The sequence below is a fragment of the Malurus melanocephalus genome, unplaced genomic scaffold, assembly GCF_030028575.1.
Source record: "Malurus melanocephalus ecotype Western Australia unplaced genomic scaffold, MMel_1.1 scaffold_340, whole genome shotgun sequence".
Lineage (NCBI taxonomy): Eukaryota > Metazoa > Chordata > Aves > Passeriformes > Maluridae > Malurus > Malurus melanocephalus.
Window position 1 is genome coordinate 77,728 of NW_026623572.1, and position 22,192 is coordinate 99,919.

Consider the following 22,192-nt stretch of genomic DNA (forward strand, 5'->3'; position numbering starts at 1 on the left):
CGAGTCCAACCCCATGGCCAATCCCCTCCCAACACACAGCCCAGAGCAGCCAGTGACACGTCCAGGCGTTCCTTGGACACCTCCAGGGATGGGGACTTCACCTGCCTGGGCAGCTCCAATCCCTGACCAACTTTTCCGTGAAGGAATTCCTGCTAATGTCCAAACTGAACCTTCTCTGGCACAGATCGAGACCATTTCCACTTGTCATGTCCCTTTTTCCCTGGGAGCAGAGCCCAACTCTCACATGACTCCAATCACTCCAATCGTTATGATTAGTAATTTGTGTGCGTTAGCAATGAGTGATCCCACTGTCCCCAACACTTGAAGGGATGTGGACCCTGTGTCAAACCCCATTCACGTGTCCCTGGTTTGGCTGGGACACTGCAGTGGCTGTCAGAGTGAAGTCACCATCCCTGCAAATTCAGAATATGRGCAGAGGTGGCACTTGGCCATAGGGTTTGGTGGGTCCGGGAAGGTTGGACTTGCTGATCTTGGAAATCTCCTCCAACATGAGTGATTCCACGATTCTGTGTGCATAAATGAACATTTACCTCTGTAATTCTACAGCTGGGCTCCAGCCTGTCTCCTCGGTTGAGGTGTGAGTTTCCCTGGCATCTCCTGTGGTTCCCAGCATGTACCTGAGGAGCGCTGCCCGTGCCCAGAACCTTCTCTGTGCTGGGATCCAGCGGCTCCTGCTGGTCCATCAGCGATCCAAAGGGAGCTCTTACAAAGCTGTGATCTTTGAGGAGAGCGGGGTGCTGCTCCCAGCCCCTCACAGGACAGCCACAGGTGTGTATTCCCATTCCTGATCCCACAGAATGTCCTGAGATGGGAGGGACCCACCGGGATCACCAAACCAACCCCTGGCTCTGCACAGACACCCCAACAATCCCACYCTGAWAGYGATRTCCAAAYGCTCCTGGAGCTSTGGCAGCCTCAGGGCTGGGACCATTCCCTGGGGAACCTGGGCAGTTCCTGACACCCTCTGGGGGAAGAACCTTTCCCTGATYTCCAGCCTAACCCTGCCCTGGCACAGCTCCAGSCATTCMCTTGATCCGGTCACAGCTCACCAGAACTCCTGCTGTTCTTGTGCCTGGAGGGAAGATAAATTTGAGATACCCCTTTTGGGTGTCTCTGGGACTGGTGAGACACCCAGGAACTCATGACAATGGCAATGGGACCTGTTGTGCCATCAAAAGCCATTGAAGTGACAGTGACCACCCCAACCCACCTGGAAATTAAACTGTCCTGTAGTGCCAGCACCTGATCCCACCCAAGGCTGGTGCAGTCCTTCAGCACCTTTAGGAGCTTTCAAGGGCACCACACTGAAAACAGTTCCCAGAATACCCAAACTCTTCCCYCTGTGCTGGGTCAGACCCCAGCCCAGCACATCATTCCCACAGTGCTGGGCCATGTATTGCCCTCAGGGGGATTCCGAGGTGATTTCCCACTTCTGCTGATGCTCTTCCTGCTTTGCTGCTGTTCTCCATGCAGACTGGGAGGCCCGGAGCTGTGTTCCAGCYGGCACCATCCAGCAAGCTGCTCTGTCTGGAGGGGAGAACAGCCTTTCTCTCAAGTATTCCAGAGGAGAGCTGACAGCTGTGGAGTTYCTGCAGGAATTGGGACAGCAGTGCTTTGAGATTGTAAGCCAGCTCCCCCCTACTCTCCTTGTGCTTCCTGACTGCATGGAAACAGGTCCAGTGAGRAAAGAGGAGCTTTAAAAAGAAATCCTTTGGTTGGAGGGTCTGGATTTTCCACTGGGAAGCTCTGCTGTCTGAGCAGGGCAGGTTTTCACCATTTTCCTGGTACCTGTGTGGGGACAGTCAGATGAATTTGCCTTAGTTTCCTCCTGGAATAATGTCCTTTTGAAACATCTCAGTCTRAAATGCAGATTCCTTTCCTGTCCTTGATCCCATGGCAGGCAGAGGCCCAGTGATTTCTCTTTCCCAAAACCAGCCCTTTATCTCTGCTGCAGAATTGGGAATGTGAGAACATTTGTTTATTTGGGCAAAGCAGTTTAGCTGGGAGATTCCCTGCCCGCTTTCTGCTGCCAGAACATCAAGATGACCAGGCAACCCAATCACTTTTATTTTCACCCCATTTTTGGCCCATTSTCATCCTTGGGGTTTCTCTGTTTCTCAGGCAAATGTCCGTGTTCCAGTGGGCTCTTTTCTCTGGGATTTAATCCGAAATGAGATGATAAAACAGCTCCCCATAATGGCAGAAGCAGCTCAGTGTATCCGTGCAGAAGGGCTAAAGACAGCTCTGCTGAGCCACAACTTGTGCCTGGGGGATGGAGAGAARTTCCTGCCCCCAGACCAACAGCACTTYGATGTGGTAAGTCTGGATGGATCCYAGATGTGGTTCAGTTCCTCCACCTGTAAAAGCAGCGACTGAAATTGTTTGAGTGCAGGTACCAGATGAGGAGCAGCACATTTTGGTTGGCATCAGTGGAAAACATTTCCTGACATAATTCCTTGTAGGCTCTTGGAGAGGGGCTGAGTGACATTTGCAAATCCACTGCAAAGTGCCCACACAAGCACGAGTCTCTGTGTAACAGGCACAGGCAGCGATGGAGATAAAGGACTTGGAAGCTTCAACACCAGACAAGAAATAAATGTTATTGTTCAGTGCCCTGCCTGCTTTAAAATACAAAAAAAAAAAAAGCTTTTTTTTAAAAGAGTAAGAGCTCTTCAAGGAATTGCCAAGCACCCCCTGTACTACTAAAACATTACCCCAACATGCTAATCTGTGTGAGATAAGGAGCACAGACCCCTCTCCCACCAAAGTCTCCCAGCACACTTCACTTTGCAGAGATGACACAGATTAGCCATGAACCTCAACTCTCCAATACCTATGCCCTCTCTGGTGTGTGGTGCTCCTGGAGCAGCAGGCAATACCTCTGCATGGCAATTAGTGARGGAAAAATAATTAAATGTGGATTTCCATTAGCTTTGGCTTTCTATCCATCCAAGAGATTCATTGCTGTTCTTGGAGTGCTGTGGGAGCAGGGGAATGGCTGCTTGGATTGCTCACAGTTGTGAGGACAGTGGGAGTGTTCAGAGACTGAGTCAAAGCTTTTCTGATCCAATTTTGGTGGATGGGYATGGTCCCCATGGCTGCTGTGAAGCTGCCTTTGGGTGCAGTGCTCAGGACACTGCTTTTCCAGAGCCTTTGAAAGCTTCCTTGGACAGCATCGAGCAATCTGTCTGGGACACCCAGTGAATCTCCCACACTGGGACATCTCCTTGGCTGTGTTCCATCCAAGGACTCRCTGATCCTGTTTGATTTGAGCTGAGGAGCCACAGCCAAGGCAGTTGGTACCCACACAGTCCCTGCAAGCAYGGCCTATCCAGCTCCACGTCCTTTATTTCTCATGTTCATCGGAGCAGTCTCTTTCCCACCCTCCCATCTCCTTTTCCAGCACTGCCCAGATGTTTGTGGTCACAGCAAGCTCATGCACGATCCATCTGTTGTTGCTGTAGATGGTTGAATCCCATCAGGAGGGGATGCCCAGGCCAAATCCTGGGATCTACAAGCTGTGCTTGGAGTGCCTGGGCATCCAGCCCGAGGAATCYGTCCTGCTGGACAGCAGCAGCCAGAACCTGAAGGCAGCAGCCCAGCTTGGCATGAAAACGGTGAAGGTACAAAGTGACACAGCCAGGGTGGGATTCRGGGATGGATTTTGGGTCCAGAAACGGTTTGGTTTGAACAGCTCTGGATTTGTGGTGKCTGACTCTTGCCAAGCCTTTTGTTCCTGCAGGATGTGGTGGGGTTAAAGCAGGGATTACTGCCAAAGTCTGCTCTGGGCTGTTTCATTCATGGCTCCAAACCYGGTGTCACCTCAGGGAAGTCTCTTCTTTTGTTCCTCAGTTCCCTGTTGGAGAAACAGCCCCAATCCTGTGGCTGAGACAACCACATCCATTTCATATAAGAAAATAAGACCCAATTAATGAATTCCTAGGAATCCTGAGGCCTCATGGATGTGCCAGCTGGGGACTGACAGGTTCCCCCCAGGCTTTGGGGACAGTGAGCACAGGGACCCCTGGGGAAAGAACAAGAGTGGGACTGGTGGGAAGAATGATCTCCACTCCCCTGGACTGCCCACAGAGAATTCCAGCTCTTATCCCAGCCCAAGCTCCCAGTGCCTGTGCCACCATCACAGGTACGTGTCCAGGGCAGAGACTGAGGTGGGCAGCTCCATGAATTCCTGTTTGTCAGTGGATCAGTGCTGATGAATTCACAGATAAAGAAATCCCAAACATGGAGGACTCTCTTTCCCAGGAAATTTTGTCTTTTAGCTGTCACCCAGTGTTACTGTCTCCCTCTTGCTTTCAGGTTGATGATCCAGAAGCAGCACTCAAAGAGCTGGAAACTCATCTGGGATTCCCTTTGCGAGGGTTTGTCCCCTACACTCATTCAGTGAGACCAGGCATGGAAATCCCAAAGGATCGTCTGCAAAAATACCTTGAAGATGTTCTTGCTGCCCACCCAACAGGTATTGCAGTGGGTTTGGCCCTTCAGCCAGAAAGTTTGGATAATCTGAAGCCATTGGCTTTTTCCATCATATCAGATGGATTGAAAAATATCACTGAGGAAAGGCTCCTAATCTCCAAACAAGAGTACAGCCATTGCAGTTTCAGTGATCCATCACTGTTTCCCAGAAATGAGAAACAACATTTTAGGACTTCCTCATTTGGGAGGGGGTGAGCACAAGTTGGCAAAGAGATGCCAGGAATATTCGTGTCCTGTGAGCCATGTGTGAGCCACTGCCATGTTCCCCAGGGGTTTGGGACAGAGTAGATCTCAGTCCCAGGTACAGGAAGGGGATGGGAAACCTGGAGAAGTGCTGACCCTCTGCTCCTGACTCCCAGGCCCAGTGGAGTTACGGCAGTTTGACCATGGGGAGCCCACCCGGAGCTATTTGGTGAAGTTTGGAGGTCGTTTGCTGGTGCTGAAGAAGGAGGAGGAGCCTCCAGATGGCTCCTCAGGCCCTTCTGTCCTGAGGGAATACAGGTGAGAGGGTTCTGCTGTGGTTTGCTGTGCCAGAGGAGCTGCCTCAGCACCAGAGCAGCAGGACTTGTGGGGAGGATCAGTTGTGGCCTTCCTTTGTTTTCCAGAGTGTGGGATAGGTCTGGGGSCTCTGGGTCATTTGTGTGTGTGTGTGTGCTCCTTTCACCTCCCCCCAGCCACCTTATTTTAGTGTGTTTAAAACTGAGCCCAGACTCTGATATTGTATGTTTGCCTCCAGCTTTCCAGGATTGATTCCCTTGTGCCTCTCTCCCTCCCTGGCAGGATCCTGAAGGCTCTCTCAGAGGCTGGTGTTCCTGTGCCCCCTGTGCTCGCTCTCTGTGAGGACAGAAGGTAATCCTGCCCCTCAGCTTTCACTGTGCTTGACAGCTTCAGCCAAATTCCCCCAAAGATGAGGAGAGAAGGAAGCAGAGCTCACAAAGTGCRTTGGTCCAATGAACATTTGTGCAGTGTGGGGCTGGAGAAGCCTCTACAAGTTCAAAGGACAGAATTACTTTTATTTGGCTTGGTTTAGGTGTGCCGTTTTAGTAATTAATCCAAACGCTCTCCAAAAAGCAGCYATAAAGCAATATTGCAGGGCTTCCCGCTGACTCAGAGTTCTCAGGTTTGCAATAAAGAAGGGATTTTTTCAGCTGCCAGATCTCAGACAGCAAATCTGTGACAGGAGCCTGCAGCCTGCWCAGATCCATGCTGGCTGTAGGAATMAGKCTCTGCAYTGCAGCTCAATGTGTGTCTGCAGTTCCTGRTGTTTGTGTGCAGCCTGACAGCCCCACTGATCCCAGTTTGTTTCCCCAGCATCCTTGGCACCCCTTTCTACCTGCTGGAGCACCGTGCTGGCCACATTCACCGTGCCGTGTCCCTGCCTGCAGTGCCGCCGCACCAGCGCAGGGCCTGCTATGGTGCCATGGCACAAATCCTGGCCAGGATCCACAGCCTGCACCTTGGAGCAGCCACACTGCAGGAGCTCGRGGAGCACGGTGAGAGGAGGCTCTGGAGCTTTTCTTCTCCTGGGTGTCAGCATTTCAAGGGATTGGCAGGATGGACCAAACTGGGAGCGGGCGGGAAAGGAAAAATGGGTGGTCCAGAGTCTGAATCCCCAGGTGTGGTGGGAGGGTGTGGAGRGCTCTTTAAATCCAGGTTTCCTGCGAGTTCCTAGAGTTCTTCTAGTTCCCAGAGCTCCCTGCCATGTTTGTTGCCATCTCTGCCAGGGTACATGAGTAACTTCACTGTTGCCATCTCTGACCAAACCTCCCCAAGCATCCCCTCCAATCCCTCTGCAGAGCTGCTCAGCTTCCTGGAGCTGGCGGAGAAGTTACATTTTTGTCCAGGATTGGATTATTTCCACCTGAATATTAAATCCAGTGCCCACATAAGAATCTATAAGACCCCTGAAAATTGCAATTAAATTCTTGGAGCTTAAGTTGGGGCTCTGGACTGGGATATCTTTGGCTGTTTTGACTTTTTCTGTGTCCCTTTTGAGGCCTCTTTGTGCCTTTTCCTGGGAGCCTTCATTCCTTTGTTCCAGGAAATTACATCCAGCAGCAGTTTGAGACCTGGACAAAGCAGTATCGAGCTGTGGAAACTCACGTTATCCCAGCCATGGAGAGACTCATCCAGTGGCTGCCTCTGCATTTTCCTGAATCCCAGAAGACAACGGTGGTGCAYGGTGATTTCAGGTACTGCCCTGGAGCACATCCCAGCAGGAGAGAGGACAGGGAGTGTAAAGTGATGCACAAACTCCAGAAGATGCTGATTGGGCTGGGACAGCAGCTTCAGAGCAGCCAAAAGCTGGGCTTTGGCTCAGGGTCAGCATCCCCCAGGGAATGAGAATGAATTTCTTCACCCAATGGCTGCAAATGCTGGTCTSACACTGGAGGATCATCAGCTCTTCCTGCAATGCTCAGAAATCAGCCCTGGTGCTTCTTGCCACTGGTATTTGATGATGAAAGAGTTTGGGTGGTGAAACCTGCCAGTGTTCCAGGTGAACTCCTGCAGGAGTGGGGTGAGGGGGAGGGATGCTGTGGTATTTCTGTGGTGCCAGAGCTCTGCTGGATCCTGCCAGGGCTGCGAGGCTGCGGTCTGGACCAAGGCTCCTTCCCCGAGGTTGCAGGAGCTCTGTGCACCCTGGCAGGATGGCTGCCTGCTCTGGGTGCTCCCTACTGGGCTCCTGCTCTCTCATGGGGCTCAGGCTGGCGAGGGCTGTCCATAACCTACAGCACATGGCAGGAGCTGTGTGCCTTTGAAATGACCAGGACATCCCCTGCACAGCGATTTGCCTGCTTCACTTTCTGGTTACCYTGTCCAGTAGCATCTGCTGCTGATCTGAGGCTCTGCCCAAATTGGTTTCATTCTCCAGTGCACAGTTTAGTCTATTATTAACCAGGGAGTTCAATACTGAGTAACCTCCATCCTCTGCTTGCAGAAATTAATGTTTCACTCGTGCTGCCTTCCAAAGGACTTGGCAAATTTTGAAGAGAGTGAAGASCACTGAAAGCACCTACTGCTGCTGAGCACTGGGATTTCCCCCCGCTCTGGARACTTTTCTGATCTCTTTTTCCCTCTGATACAGGATGGACCACCTGGTCTTTCATCCAGACAGGCCAGAAGTCCTTGCTGTGCTGGGCTGGAAGTTTGCAACTCTRGGAGATCCCATGTGTGATTTGGCGAATAACTGTATGAGCTTCTTCCTGCCAGCCCACTTTAGTGCTCGCAGAGGTACAGAGAGGGGCAGAGGCAGCTTTGGCACACACAGAGGARCCAGAGTTCAGAACAGATCAGCTCCTGCCAGTGGGGCTCAGTGCAGCTGGAAAGGGCTCTGGGTTTGCATTATTTTCCATCTCACTCCAGCTGGGAAGCTGGGCAACTCTTGGGTGGGGAAATAGTGAAGCAGATCAGGAGTGGTTAACGAGAGTTTTACATTTGTTAAACAGAAAAATATAGGGTTAAACTGAGAAGTTCCATCATTTAGGAGGGATCTCCATCAGTCACAGTTTCACCCTAACCAGGAGAACTGGCCTGTGTACATTTTGGGGCACGGGTTGTGCCAAACCCCAGGGTTCCATATGGAGCCAGCACAGGCAGCTCCTGGAGGGTGCAGATGTCTCCATGGCACTGCCTGGCTGTGCCACAAGGCTCACACTTCCCTAGGGAGCTCTGAGCTGCTCACTGTCAGCTGACTCACTGCTGCCTCTTCCCATCTTCCAGGCCTGAGGAAGTGTGATTTGGGGCACCTGGGAATTCCCACGGCAGAGGAGTATTGCCAGATGTACTGTGGCCACATGGGAGTGGAGCTCCCGGAGAACTGGGATTTCTACCTGGCCTTTGCCTTCTTCCGCCTGGCAGTGATGCTGCAGGGTCGTCACCAACACTCCCTGGCAGGTGAGGAGCCCAACAGGGCACAGCCACGGGCACAGAGCTGTCTCCCTGCTCCAGCACAGGCCTGTTCTGGTTGCTGTTTGTGCTGTGGGGTCTTTTCTTTCCTGGGAGAACTGAGCAGAGGCCMAAGTTGGGAGCCCAGAGCTGTGTCCTACAGATGGAGCTCTCAGACCTTCCAACTCAGCACCAGCCTTTGCCAAGGAGCTCACGGGGAGGTGGTGAGAACTCCTGGGCCTGTTTGTTTGCACACACCAGGTCTGGCCTTGGAGCCTTTATCACAGTTAAAGTATTTGTTATTTTCACATCCCTTAGAGAGGAGTTTTTCTGAGTCCTGCTGGGCTGGCCCAGATGAGGGCTCCTGGTACTGTTTGGGATGTGACTAGATAACACAGGCTCTTCCAAACAAGTRTCCTGTTCTCTTGTCCCCAGGGAGGCCAGCTCCGGGTGACAGCAGCCCCAAGGATGCAGAGTTTGTGGCTGAGCTGGCTTGGGAGTTTGCCATAAAAGAAGGATTCCGAGTGTTTGAGAGCCTGACCCCCACAAAGCTGCTCGCACGACATTCCAGCACGTGGGCTGGGCAAGGGCCATTCCTGAGCAGGAGTTACAGCACCTGGGCATGGCCTGGGGCAGCCACTGTGCCCAAAGTGCCCCTGGTCACTCCCCACAYTGGCCTRTTGGGGATGGCTCGGGGTCTTTGCYGCAAACTGGACAACACAGGCATCCAGTGGGGCTTTCCAAGTTCCCATTCCAGAGGGATCCATGTCCTCTGCCAGAACTGCAGGTGAGACATCTTCTGCCTTAAAGCATGGCCCTAGGGTGGGGATCATGGCCCCTGAGCGTCCTGGCTCTGCTGATCACGTTTGGCACTCCTGGGATCCAGTGGATTGGAGGAAMAGGGCTGGGTTCCTATGGCTGTAACAATGGAACTGGCATTGCCTTCCAAGTGGAGCAGATTAACACCAGCCCCGCTCAGATCGCTGGTGCTGCTCCCCCAGGGTCCTGCCATCCATGCTGATGGTGTGCCCAGAGCTTGGCTGGGTTTGGGCTTTCCAACACCTGCCAGTCCAGGGGGAAATGGCTCGTTCCTTACCTTTCCCTGTCCAGGGAAGCCTCACTGCTGTCTCTCTGTGGGAAAGGCTGAGTTAATTCCCTTCACCGTTCCCCTCTGGTGCTTCCTTGGGAGGTCCCTCAGATGGGGCAGGGAGCTGCTTGCACCTCCCCAGCTTCCATTCACAGTGTGAGTGGAAGCAAACAGCCCCACCCTTGGGCTGCTACCAAGATTATAKTCTTAATTATTCTCGTGACATTATCAAATTCTAGTGGGTTACTTAACCTCCTTTTAGCTGCCAAAAAAATATCCAGGTGCCCTTCCAAAGCATTTCCTCGTGTCTGGCAGAAACCAGTAAACCCCAGCATGTCAGGGCATTTGGCAGCTGATCACTGAGAAGGTGGAAAGAGCAGGGTAGCAGCAGCTGTGGGGAATTTGGAAGTGCTGAGATGAGCAGATCTTGCCCTTCCTYGAAACGTTCATCTTTGCCAAGTCTCTGAACATCAGGAGTGCCACAGTCTCTCTGCTGCATGCCTTGGGCTTGTGGAGATGCTGGTCCCTGTGTGTGGCACCACAGAGCCCCTCATCCCTGTCACCTCCACATCCATCCCACAGCTTTCCCCTGGCATCATCCCTGCACTGCCAGCCTTTGCTGTGGAAGTGTGTTGTGAAAGCCAGGGGAGGAGTTGTGCTGSCTGCAACAGCAAGATAGTGCAGAGGGCTGTTACACAGCCAAATATTCCCAGCCTGGAACTGCCWCAGTGCTCCAGAGCTGGGCAAGGCCAAGGACGAGGGCAGAGCTGCCCTGTGCCAGCTGGCACTGCCAGGGAAAGGTTCATCCCRGGGAGATTGGCAGCCAGCTGCCCTTGGCTGAGGCATTGCTGGCCGAGCAGGGCAGGATCTCAGCTGATCCTGCCACATCCCGCGCCAGGAGCCAGCAGACTTTGCACACTGATCCCAAAGGTTGCCTGTCCCCGCAGTTCTCCGGGGAGATTCTCTCCAGAGGAGCAGAGGGAGGCTCAGTTTCTCCTTCAGAGCCATGACTGGCAGTCAGAGGGGCCAGCACCAGGGTCACCAGACCATCTGATGTGTCTCATCCTCTTCCCCCAGGCAGAGTGGCTCTGGTGGCTGCCATGGATCAGGGCAGCCAGGTGAGCACAGGGCAACACTGGGACCCCTCCCTTCTGGGGCCTCCTCCACCCCACTGCTGTCTGGGGCCTGTGAGTGTGAGGGGTGATTTGTCCTGTCTGCTGTGGGATCCCTGTTGAGGATGTTTCTGTTGTGGGATCCCTGTTGAGGTTGTTTCTGTTGTGGGATCCCTGATGGCATTTGCTGCCATCCTGCCCTGGTCTTGCAGCCCTTGGTGTGCCCACGAAGGCTCTGACCTCACTTTCCCACAGGTTCCTGGAGCAGAACATCTCCATGACACAAACTCCAGCCCRGCACTTCCCCCGGACCTGAGCTGAGTGTCCTGTGGGGTTCACTCTCCAAACCAGAGCTGAGCCAGGAGCTGCAGAACTGGGAAACCTCAAATGGGGACCCAAACCAGCCACTCTGCCATGGGAGAGGCCGTGCTAAGGGCTCTTCAATGAGCTTCTCAATTCCAGTGGTGTTTGGTATTATCTGTGCTCAGTGCCTTTATTGCCTGACTCAACACAGGGCAGAATCCATCCTTGGATCATGAGGATGCAGGAAGCTGGTCCTGCAGCAGGGAGAGGTGGTTGGGAATGACATGGCTAGGGGTGCAATACTTGGTTTTGGGAATAAAGAGAACGGAGCAGCATGTCTCTCCTCCTTCAGCACAACCTCCAACAACTTGCAGATGCTGGAAGGGTCCTTGGTGGTGGGAGGAATTGAATCCAATCCTCCAGGTGTCTGGATTCAGGGGAGACTCCAGAGCTGAGGCAGTGCCTGCCCTGTGGAGCTGGAAGRAACTGGGAGTACTCCATGGTCCCACGAGTGCAGTGGCTCTCTGGGGGTCTCTTTGGGGACCATGGACGATGCAGACTGGATCGGGGAGCTTTCAGTGCTTCACAGAGGCCAGAGCAAGGGGAGAACTGTGGGAACAATCACGGTAACTTGATGAGCATGAGCAATTTATACGTAGTATTAATTCAATATTAAAGTGATGGGCACAGTTCTTTGGATTCCCCAGCTCCTCCTGCGTGGACCACATCCATCAGCCCAGGGTGGCCCCCACCTCCCAGCCCTCAGGGGCACAAGGGGTGCTGTGAGGAGCCCCGGGGGGCCGTGCTGGCTGCTCAGCACAAGAAGCTGTGGAGAAGCCGTAACCTGAGCCTTGGATTCTCCCAAGCTCCAGGCTGAAATTGCACCTCAGCCTCAGGCATTTGGCTCTGCTGTGGAAGGGGGAGGGAGCCGAGCCTGTATCTGCCCAGCCCAGACATTTGGGATGGTTTCCMTGCAGGCACCTGACTGCTGCACCTCCCACCTCCTCGAGCAGGCTCGGCCCTGAAGGTGTTTCAGTGCTGCTGGGTTGTCTCCGACCCCCAGGGGAGGAAAGGGGCTGCTGGAGAGAAGGAAAAGCTTTATTTATCACAGGATTAGTGCTCAATGTCACGCGTTGTCCGTGTCGGGATCAGCAGAAAACACCGAGAGGACACACAGAGGAGCTTAGCCCCGAGCGGGAGCTCAGCTCCGTGACGTGCCCGGTGGATGCGCAGCCCGAGCCGCTCCCTCTGGGAGATCGGGCACATCTCTGCAGGTAGAACAGGTCTGGCATCTCCCACAGGGGGTTTGACACGCGCAGGGCTGCAACGGGAGCGAGGACACGTTGGAACAAGAGGTCCTTGYGAGTGCCGCTTCCTAAAGGGCTGCCCAGGAGCCACTGTCGGAGCAAGGAAGGGAATCCATCACCCTTCAAGGGATACGGGCGGCCAAGGATGAGAGGGGCTGAGATCCAGCACAAGAGGATTTCTTTTCGACTGATCCAGGAAACACACAGCCTAATCCGAGTCCTGCTGGATAACCTCGGGCGGGCGTTTTGCCTCTCTGGGCTGTGCTGTTCCTCCCTGCCCCAAAGGGCTGACAGTCCCCTCTCCCGAGAGAAATGCCTGGAAAGTGCAAATGCAGGAGCCTCCAGCAAGGCTTTCAGCGACCCGGACCATYTGGGACAGAAACTTCCTGAACTCACACATTCTACGGTTTTTCTGTCGTCTGTAATAAACCAGAGCCGTCCCTGTTACCCTTTACAAACTTCTCACTGAAGAAGCCAGAGATGCAGTCTCTTACACAGGGCAATACCACAAGTCTCATTTTTAGAGGTTCAAACCTCTGTGTTTTTGGTCTGTGGCTTCCTTAGCGATGGTGTTGATAATCCGAGCACACCTCTGTCCCCTGCACGTGAATCTGCGCTTGGATACGCTGAAGTTGCACAAGGTATCTAAAACAAACCAGAAAAAAAGCCCTTTAGCCATTGTTGGGAGCGATTTCACAAAGCTTCTCATTTGCATTCACCGAGAAACTCCCGGTTGTGAAAGCACTCCCCTGGCTTTGTTCCACTGCCCCTGCACACGGGAGTTTTTTGGATGCCTGGGTGGATGGTACTGGTAGCTCATCCATGGAACCGGGGGTCCAGGTCCCCAAATTTTCCCTCATCACTTTCCCTCAAAATCAACCAGCTAAGCGGAGATATTTCTGTTTTTTTCTCCGCTTTTTTCCTAACTGTTGCTGGCAGTGAGGCACAAAGTTCCCTGGGTATGCACAGGGAGAAAGCAGAGATGGGACAGGGACAGGGACAGTCAGTGCTGGTGCTGTGCACGGAAGAGGCACCCCCGGAGCACCAAACCGAGCCGATTCGGACTGAACTGGGCTGAACCCACCCGAATGGTGCTAAGCTGCACCGAGCCGAGCTGAGCCGCGCCAAGCRGATCCTAACGGGACCGTGCCGAGCCGAGCTGAGCCAAATCGCGCTGCCCGAACCGAGCTGGATCGAGCCGATTCCACCCGAACCAAGCACACCGAGCTGGTTCTGCTCGTGYAGAGCAGCACCGAGCCGTTCCGAGCCGAGGTGGGCGGTGCCCAGCGGTGCCGGGGCGGAGCGGGAGGGCGGAGCGGGGCTGTCCCGAGTTGCGGGGCCCGGCCCGGCCCGGCCCGGCTCAACTCAGCTCAGCTCGCCTCGGCTCAGTTTAGCTCGGGCTCAGCTCAGCATGTTGCGGGCGGTGGTGCGCGGCTCCCGGCTCTGCCCGGCCCTGCTCCGGGCTCCCTTCTCGGCCGCSGCCGCCTCCCCCATCCCGGCACCCAACCCGCGCCCCGATATCGCCTATAACAAGGTAGGGCCGCGCCGCGATCCCGGGGTAACCGGGCTGGGCCGGGGGGTTCGGGGGTGCCGTGTCCTCGGGGACGAGCCCGGTGCGGGGCTGGGCCAGCTCGGGGTGACGCTGTGCCTGGAGCAGCCGGGATTCGGGCCCGAAGCCTTGGAAAAGAGCAGGGCAGGGTGCAGCCGCAGGTGCGGGGCACAGGGCACGTGTCCCGGCTCTGTCCCCATGCCCGCGGTGGGTGCAGCAACCCCGCATCGGTGCGAACAACCTCAGGAAAGAACTCTGGGAAAGGGCACGGGAAGGGAGGGGAGGGAGGAAAGTGCCTGGTTGGTTATCTGCAGACATTTAGACCCTTGCTCARGGAAAATCCTGTGGGGTCACCTGTGCGAGGTGCTGGTGGAGGGCAGCGTTCCAAGGCACCCGGCCACTCCCTCCCCAGTGGCTGTGCCCCGGCTCTTGGTGGTTGTCTTAGTGTTCAGCAAGTTCTTGGCAAGCACCACGATCTTTGCACTCCCACTGTCTTGCCATAGACCTGAAAAAAAAAAAAAATACCCTTAGAAAGAAAGTGTTGGTAAAAAGCTTCTGTTAGTACCTGGTTCTGGTGCATGGGGAGTTTAAAATCGGTTAAKCTGGGAAATAATAGGATCATTTAGATTGGGAAAGACCCATTAGACTTATAAGACCATAAGAAATGCTCTAAAGGCTCTGTTGCTCTGGACAAAATCAACTGACTGTTTTGTCCATGCYCAAAGCATTTTCCCACTGTTAAGTCTCCAAGCTTCCAGCTTTTGCAAGGACCTACCAAGATGAGAATCTCTTCCAATTCACGTGCTGTTTGCTGAGCTGTGAATTCCTTTATTCACTCGAGGCTGTGTTGTGTGCTTTCAGGCTAAAGTATCTCCTTCATATTGCTGCAGGTTTGGAGCCCACACAAGTCAAGTTAAGCCCCTTTTAATTAACCAGCCTCCTCAGATGCCATCAAAGAACCAAAGCTCCCCTGATTTCCCYGGGCTCTGGCTCGAAGGCTTAGCCCTGCCTGGCTTTTTCCTTGCAGATTTTCATAAATAACGAATGGCACGATGCAGTCAGCAAGAAAACCTTCCCTACCATCAACCCATCCACAGGAGAAGTCATCTGCCAGGTGGCTGAGGGCGATAAGGTAAATGTTGTTGGGATGARTTGGGTTTGTTTTCCATGGGAACAGCTCCACAGGGGTTGCAGAGGAAGACACCACCCCACCTCTCACCTGGGCAGCTCCATGAGGGCCGTGTTTGCCGTGGTGTTTGAGCCATGCAAAGTGCTGCTTGTGTTCTTCCTTGATTGCCACTCCCAAAAAAAACCTCTGGATTTGCCTCTTACCAGCACCGAGTCAGGAGAGGGACAGATGAGGAGTGCAGTGGAGCTGGAGTTGGGAGGTTTGGGAGCAGATGTGGGCAGCAGGGATGAAGGCACCTTAGTGGTCCTGTGGGTGCAGTGTGACCCAGAGTCGTGGTGGCAGAGGACACAGAAGGTCAGGCTTCTCCTCACAGCCCCTTTCTGCTGCACACATGTAGTGGGAGACAAATCCCAGCCCTAGAAAATAAAAAAAAGTGAAACGGTGAGGAATAAAGTAGTGTAATCATCCCCTGCCTTATGCAAGGCCCTCCTGGGAGTCTGTGGCAGAGCTGAGGTGGTGTTTCCCAGCAATTTTGGGTTTTTTCTGCAGTCTGGAAACTTGTGTGCATTCCCCAAGGGAGGAGTGAGTGAGGAAAACCCTTTGTTGTTTGCTTCTCTGGGGCAGCCTGGCTTGTCCTGGCGAGACCATTGCAGCAAGCCAGGACAGAGAACCRACCAAGAACCAGCAAATGCCCTGACAGGAAAAAATCATGGATCAGAGACAGCTGATCAAGGATAAACTCCTTTAGACTGCATTCTGAAAGAGTGCCAAAAGCAGAYTTCCAGAGCTTTTCCCCTGCTTTTTCCAGGATGCAAATATGAACCCAGCASGTGACATTGCAGCAATAACCTGATGATATTTGCACTCTGTGTAGCTGAAATAACAGAGAGTGAGCACAGGCAGAAGTTGTGGCTGCACAGCTGTTGCACCCATCTGGTCCAYTGCCATTGCTGCTCCTTTTTCTCACTGATGCAGCCTGGGTGGGAAAGCTGTGTCCAGTGCAGTGCAGGGTTTGTTCTCATGAAAACTGGCCCAGGGGCTGTACCCATGTGCTCCCCTGCCCTGGCACCAAGGAGCACCAAAGCTGCAGGTTCTTCCCCCAAAAGCCTGAGCAGCCTCTTGTGCAGTCTGGCTGGAGGCTGTTCTCTCCTGTTGTTTGCAGAGAGGGAGTGGGGGCTGGTTACTCCTCTCTCACCTTTTGCCTGGGTTCCCCTGCAGGCAGATGTGGACAAGGCCGTCAAGGCAGCCAAGGCAGCGTTCCAGCTGGGCTCTCCCTGGAGGAGGATGGATGCATCTCACCGGGGGAAGCTGCTGAACCGTCTGGCTGACCTGATCGAGAGGGACCGCGCCTACCTGGCCGTGAGTGTTGTGTGGGGACAGAAAAACACGGTGGGGTTGTGTCCACTGGGTGGGCTGGGGGTTTCATCCACTTCATCCACTGGGACACACTCAAAAAGGATAGAGAAGTGTTTTTGGGAAGCTGAGAGCGAAAGGCCAAAAAGCAGGACAGATCCAGCAAACTGAGAGCTGACTCAAGGCTGTGCATGTGACTTGGCCACAGCTCTTCAGGAAACCTCGCTGTCTTTTGCAGGCCCTGGAAACTCTGGATAATGGCAAACCCTACGCCATCTCCTAYCTGGTGGATTTGGACATGGTGGTCAAATGTCTCAGGTGGGTGTGGTGGGATCTGGATCTCACTGTTGGTTTTATAGCAGGGTATCAGACACCTTGGATTTACTTTTTGCTGTAATTTTTCTGACTTGCAAAATGCACATGAACGGTGGTGATCTGTTACAGCACAGGAATGACAATGGGAGACACAAATATTTCTGTTTGCTGTCCATTCTTTAAATCACCTGTGTGGGAAACACCGGCATGGTTGTGTTTTCTGAAAAAGGGGAGAAAGCAAATAGCTGCAGGAAGCCTCTCTTATTTTCTGTTGGCAGCAGAATTATTATTTTAATTTCTGTAATTAAACAAATGTTATTGTTTCCAGATACTTTGCAGGCTGGTCAGATAAATTCCATGGCAAAACCATCCCATTAGATGGAGACTTCTTCTGCTACACAAGACACGAGCCAGTGGGAGTTTGTGGACAGATTATCCCGGTGAGTAAAACATAGCAGCAGTTCCTGCAGCATTGCAAGAATTCAGTGTTACACTGTAAGTTCCTATCTGTYGCTAACCACTGCTTCCTCTCAGTGGTAAACAAAGCTGGGCTTGCACCAGCTGGAAGGGCTCTTGCTTCACTCTGGGAGTACAGAACTGCCTGTTGATTTCAAGTTCTGAGTAAGCTTTACTTTGTGTCTGCTGATTAAAAAAAAAAACGGGGGCTTTAACCTCAATTTATAGGAGTTACCTGACAGGAACCTACAATAAAGTTTAATCTACTACCTAGMTATAACCCCGAAATTCTGTGTGATRGGGAAAGATCCAAGACTCTTCCAGGAGTGCTGATTTGAGTGGAGCTCACTGTTTAATTACTGAATAATCAGAGGCTTTCAAATTCACACCAGCAAATCCCTCTTTGTTTTTCAGTGGAATTTCCCGCTGTTGATGCAGGCCTGGAAATTGGGGCCTGCCCTGGCCACTGGGAATGTGGTTGTTATGAAAGTGGCTGAGCAAACCCCCCTGAGYGCTCTCTACGTGGCCAGTCTGATCAAAGAGGTGAGGACAAGGCTGGAATTCTGTCGCTGCTGGAGACAGGAGCAGGGAAAGGCTGTCTGCAGAAAGGCTGGGTTGTCCAGGTCTCTCAGCAGTTAATTTAGCAAAARAACCCCATTGTCCTTATAAATGCAGTGTGCAGATGATGTAAGTCTTGATTAGGGAAGGACTTTTTGAGGCTTGATTAGATAATGAACTTCAGAGTGATGAGAAAGTGAACATACATCTGTATTTATACATGTGTATACACCTTGGGRTGTGGGGTGGGAAGAGGAGCTGTCCTGGCTGTCACAAACAGCATTAAAATAAAGCCCTGGGAAATCAAAGGAGTTGTGGTGGGAGGCTCCTGAGGGTGACAAACAGAGGAGGGGAGTGAAAGCCTTGGTTTGTAGAAGGAATAACGTTGCTGTGTCCTGCTGGGAATTGCCAGGCTGGATTCCCCCCGGGCGTGGTGAACATCATCCCTGGCTACGGGCCCACGGCAGGGGCTGCCATCTCCTCCCACATGGACATTGATAAAGTGGCCTTCACCGGCTCCACMGAGGTAAGGGAGCACCTGAACCTTCAGCCCTCGGGGCCATCTCATTGCTGGATGAAATATTAGAGATGCTTTGCCTTCTACACCTCATTTAAAGCTGATATTTGCATTACATAAGGCTCTTCTGCTCTTATTTCATTCTTTAGAATATTTCCTGTTGTTTCCTTTGAGCTGCTTCTTACTGGAGGTGAACCTCTGGGCACATTTAAAGCCCTGACAATGAGGGGATTAACATTAAAGTGCTGACTGAGATGCAAACCCAGGCCTTGCTGATGTGGGAGTTAATTCCAACACCTGCTCTGCTCTCCCTGCAGGTTGGACACCTGATCCAAAAGGCTGCAGCAGAGAGTAACCTCAAGAGGGTGACCCTGGAACTTGGAGGGAAGAGCCCAAATATTATCATGTCTGATGCAGACAGTGAGTACCTGCTGTGCAGTGTTTGAYCTGTGCCTGTTACCTTGGCCACTTGCAAGCAGAGCTTGAGGGGAAAGGAAAGGACAGGGAAGCTCTCCTGTGTTGTGTGAGGCTCCAGCCCTGACACCACTGCTCTGTGCCTGCTGCTGTATCAGCACTTCTCCACTCCCACTTTTTTTCCCAGCCCTGGAAAATTCAGTTATCAACAAACAATAATTATTTCAGTATCTTCCTCCAATCCTTGCTCCAGTTCTGTTTTCATTTCTCTTGGAGCACACCACTYTTTTCTCATGAAGTCTTGTTTCCCTCATCCTTTGCATACAAACTCATTTTTGGTCTTGATGAGCCAACACACGGCCTTTTTTATGGCAGAAAGGAAGGAAAAAAATGTGCTTAATACCTGATAATTTCCAGTGAGAACTGTAATGTGGCCCAGGTTAGATATTTTTCTCTAGTCTGGAGTGCTTTAATAGATCCTCATATGAGTTTGTAATTCCTGCCCTACCAACCCACAGTGTCACGTGAAATCTTTGTATCCCCAGCAGAATCTTGTGATGATTGTTCTGAAGAGCTCATGGACTCTGGTTGGGTTGATTTTGCTTATTTGTTTTCTCTCCCCAATCCTAGTGGACTGGGCTGTGGATCAAGCCCACTTTGCCCTGTTCTTCAACCAAGGGCAGTGCTGCTGTGCTGGGTCCAGAACCTACGTGCAGGAGGACATTTACAACGAGTTTGTGGAGAGGAGTGTGGAAAAGGCCAAGGCCAGGGTGGTTGGAAACCCCTTTGACTTCAAAACTGAGCAGGGGCCTCAGGTAAGAGCAGGAAATGGCTGAGCTGTTACCTCATGAAATAGTCCCAATCTTGAGTCATGGTGGAGATTAGAATGGAAATCTCCTTKGGTTTATTGATTAACCTAATTTGCCCTGTGCCCATTATCTCCTGGTGCAGGAGGGAGGGGTTAATTAACCATTCTGGTGCTTCCAAAACCTGATGCTGGCTTTTAAAAATTGTCATTTCCCTTTGGAGCTGGCTTGGCAGCCTGTTGAAATCAGGAATTGCTGGAGCACAGCAGATCAGAACGGAATCTTTTTCCAGCTGGAGCTGACGTGTGTCCCCTCCTGGCTCTTAGGTGGATGAGGATCAGTTCAAGAAGATCCTGGGCTACATCAGCACGGGGCAGCGGGAGGGAGCCAAGCTGCTGTGTGGGGGCAGCGCCGCTGCAGACAGGGGCTACTTCATCCAGCCCACGGTCTTTGGGGATGTKCAGGACAACATGACCATCGCCAGGGAGGAGGTGAGTCCCAACCTCTCCCACCTCTTGGTGTTTTGCCCACTCTGGTGCAAAAATCTTACAAGCACTGGCTGCTCATSAACTGTGAAACTCGAGGTTTCTCAGTGTTTTGTTATCTTCCTTTCTGGTTACACCCTGGACCCTTTGTAACAGGGGAAGTGACACTGAATTTCATGTCCTGTGTGATTTCTACCACAGCACCCACAGCCTCTCTCTGATCCATTTACACAGATTTTTCCCCTGCTCTGCTTGGATTTTGCAGATATTTGGGCCAGTCATGCAGATCCTCAAATTCAAAACCATTGAGGAAGTCATTGAAAGAGCCAACGACTCCAAGTATGGCCTGGCAGCYGCCGTGTTCACCAAGGACCTGGACAAAGCCAACTTTGTGTCACAGAGCCTGAGGGCTGGGACAGTCTGGTGAGCCTACACTGCCTCCCTCCCACAACTTGCTGGGAGCTTCCCTGGGTGCTGCCATGGCTCACTGGGATTGTTCTTTGATAGCCTGTCTCTCCTTTGGGTCCAATTTTATGTGTACTTGGCTGAGTCGAGCATCAGACCTTAAGGTGTAATGAGAACTTGGTGAAATTTAGGTGTATTTTATATACAAATATATGTATTTATCTAGGCTGGAGCATCTCTCCTATGAGAGTGGCTGGCTRGGAGTGTTCAGCTGGAGAAGAGAAGGCCCCAGGGAGACCTTAAAGTGCTTTCCAGGGCCTAAATGGGCTCCAGGGGAGCTGGAGAGGGACAGGGGACAAGGGATGGAGGGACAGGACAAGGGGAATGGCTTCCCACTGCCAGAGGGCAGGGATGGATGGAATATTGGGAAGGAATTCTTGGCTATGAGGCTGCCCAAAGAATCTGTGGCTGCGCCATCCCAGGAAGTCACCGCTGAGAGCATCAATCTGGACACTGGGCCCTGGGATAATGAGATGGGGGTGGATTCCATCATGTTCTGTGTCCTGCCTGCAAAATCCCAGTGTTGATTCATTCTGTGGCTTTCCATTCCAGGATAAACTGCTACGATGTGTTCGGTGCCCAGGCCCCCTTYGGTGGCTACAAAGCCTCTGGGAACGGGCGGGAGCTGGGAGAGTAYGGCCTGGAGGCCTACGTGGAGGTGAAAAATGTGAGTATCCCTGGATCCACGGCATTCCCAACCCTCTGGTGCAGCCCCAAATCCTATTTGTGCCTGTTGGTGTGGGCTGGGCTGAGAGTTGAAACCCAGCTGGGGCAAAACTGTGACYCAAACCTTGGCTTCCCCCTCTCCTTGAGCATTCCCAGTTTCCAAACCTGTCCCTGACTGGGAAACGCTGGTTTTTCTCCTGCCTCTCTCACCCTTCCAGTGAATACCTCTGAAAACCGACTCCATTGTGATTTTTACTTTTTTTTCCCCCTCTAGGTGACAATCAAAATCCCACAGAAAAACTCCTAAAGGACGGCAGCCTCTCTGTGAATTTGGAAACAATTATGCAGCTTTGTGGCACACAAAGGAAAGCGCTTCTCAACACACAAAATTTAGTATGCAAAAACATGTAACTGTGCGTTAAGAAGTATTTTTTAGGTGTTTAAAGAAGCTTTTGTTAAAAAAAAAAAGAAAAACTACTTGGCTTTATCTTTTTAAAATACCAAATAACAGTTGGTTGAGCACTAACAAGATGGGTTACTTTGGGTATATTTTGGGTATTATATGGGTGCAATCACCCATAGGTGGGTGTRATCTTTACATCTGTATCTGACAAATACGCATATTTTTCCTAAGAAATCATTTAAATGCTTGTTTAGCCTAGGAGGGTTTACGTAATAGAACATAATAATTATATGTTGGCTTACAGAACTAGGTCTATGATACTTGTCCTACAAACTGTTTCTTTTCTGTGAGTGAAGTGAACTGAGTTCAGTGTACCTGGGCAGGGGAGCAGTGTGAAATCTGTGAGGAAAAGGTGTTTTTTGTTCCGTCCTGTTCTTTGTAGCCACTCCGAATAAACATTTCTTGTCCCAGTGCAGTCAACACTACCGCTGTTGGACGTTTGTGCCAATGAGCCTAAGCACACACAAATGTCTGCATCCATCATATTTAACGATTTTGCTGACTTTCTACTCTGCCTGCTGCCCTTGTGTTGCCTTAAAGGCAAAACTACAGCTGGTACCTGGCCACATCAGGGCGGAGAGTGTGAGGGGGGTCTGAGCCTCAGTGAGGGCGGTGGGGCTGCCCTGGGCCGTGTGATTATTGAGGAACACGGTTCCTGCCGGGCCGGAGGGCAAAGAGCGGATCCCGAGGCTCCTTCCCGCCTCTCCCCTCACGGTTCCTGCCGGGCCGGAGGGCACAGAGCGGATCCCGGGGCTCCTTCCCGCCTCTCCCCTCACGGTTCCTGCCGGGCCGGAGGGCACAGAGCGG

The 22,192-nt window shown here is 52.3% G+C and overlaps 2 protein-coding genes across 2 annotated transcripts; both read left to right on the top strand.

The window, feature by feature from the left end:
- The first annotated feature begins 540 nt into the window (after positions 1 to 540).
- On the top strand, positions 541 to 12,678 carry ACAD10 (acyl-CoA dehydrogenase family member 10). The gene is made up of 13 exons (XM_057378042.1): positions 541 to 789; positions 1,495 to 1,643; positions 2,143 to 2,337; positions 3,486 to 3,644; positions 4,339 to 4,498; positions 4,875 to 5,016; positions 5,296 to 5,364; positions 5,827 to 6,008; positions 6,557 to 6,707; positions 7,601 to 7,746; positions 8,236 to 8,409; positions 8,836 to 9,187; positions 12,204 to 12,678. The coding sequence occupies exons 1-13, from the start codon at positions 633 to 635 to the stop codon at positions 12,676 to 12,678; spliced, it is 2,511 nt and encodes an 836-aa protein (XP_057234025.1). The 5' UTR covers positions 541 to 632.
- Positions 12,679 to 13,552: 874 nt separating this feature from the next.
- On the top strand, positions 13,553 to 21,810 carry ALDH2 (aldehyde dehydrogenase 2 family member). Its single transcript, XM_057378041.1, has 13 exons — positions 13,553 to 13,743; positions 14,786 to 14,890; positions 16,106 to 16,246; positions 16,479 to 16,558; positions 16,884 to 16,995; positions 17,426 to 17,554; positions 17,982 to 18,095; positions 18,404 to 18,506; positions 19,131 to 19,315; positions 19,633 to 19,797; positions 20,057 to 20,214; positions 20,809 to 20,923; positions 21,197 to 21,810. The coding sequence occupies exons 1-13, from the start codon at positions 13,621 to 13,623 to the stop codon at positions 21,227 to 21,229; spliced, it is 1,563 nt and encodes a 520-aa protein (XP_057234024.1). The 5' UTR covers positions 13,553 to 13,620; the 3' UTR covers positions 21,230 to 21,810.
- Positions 21,811 to 22,192: the final 382 nt, after the last annotated feature.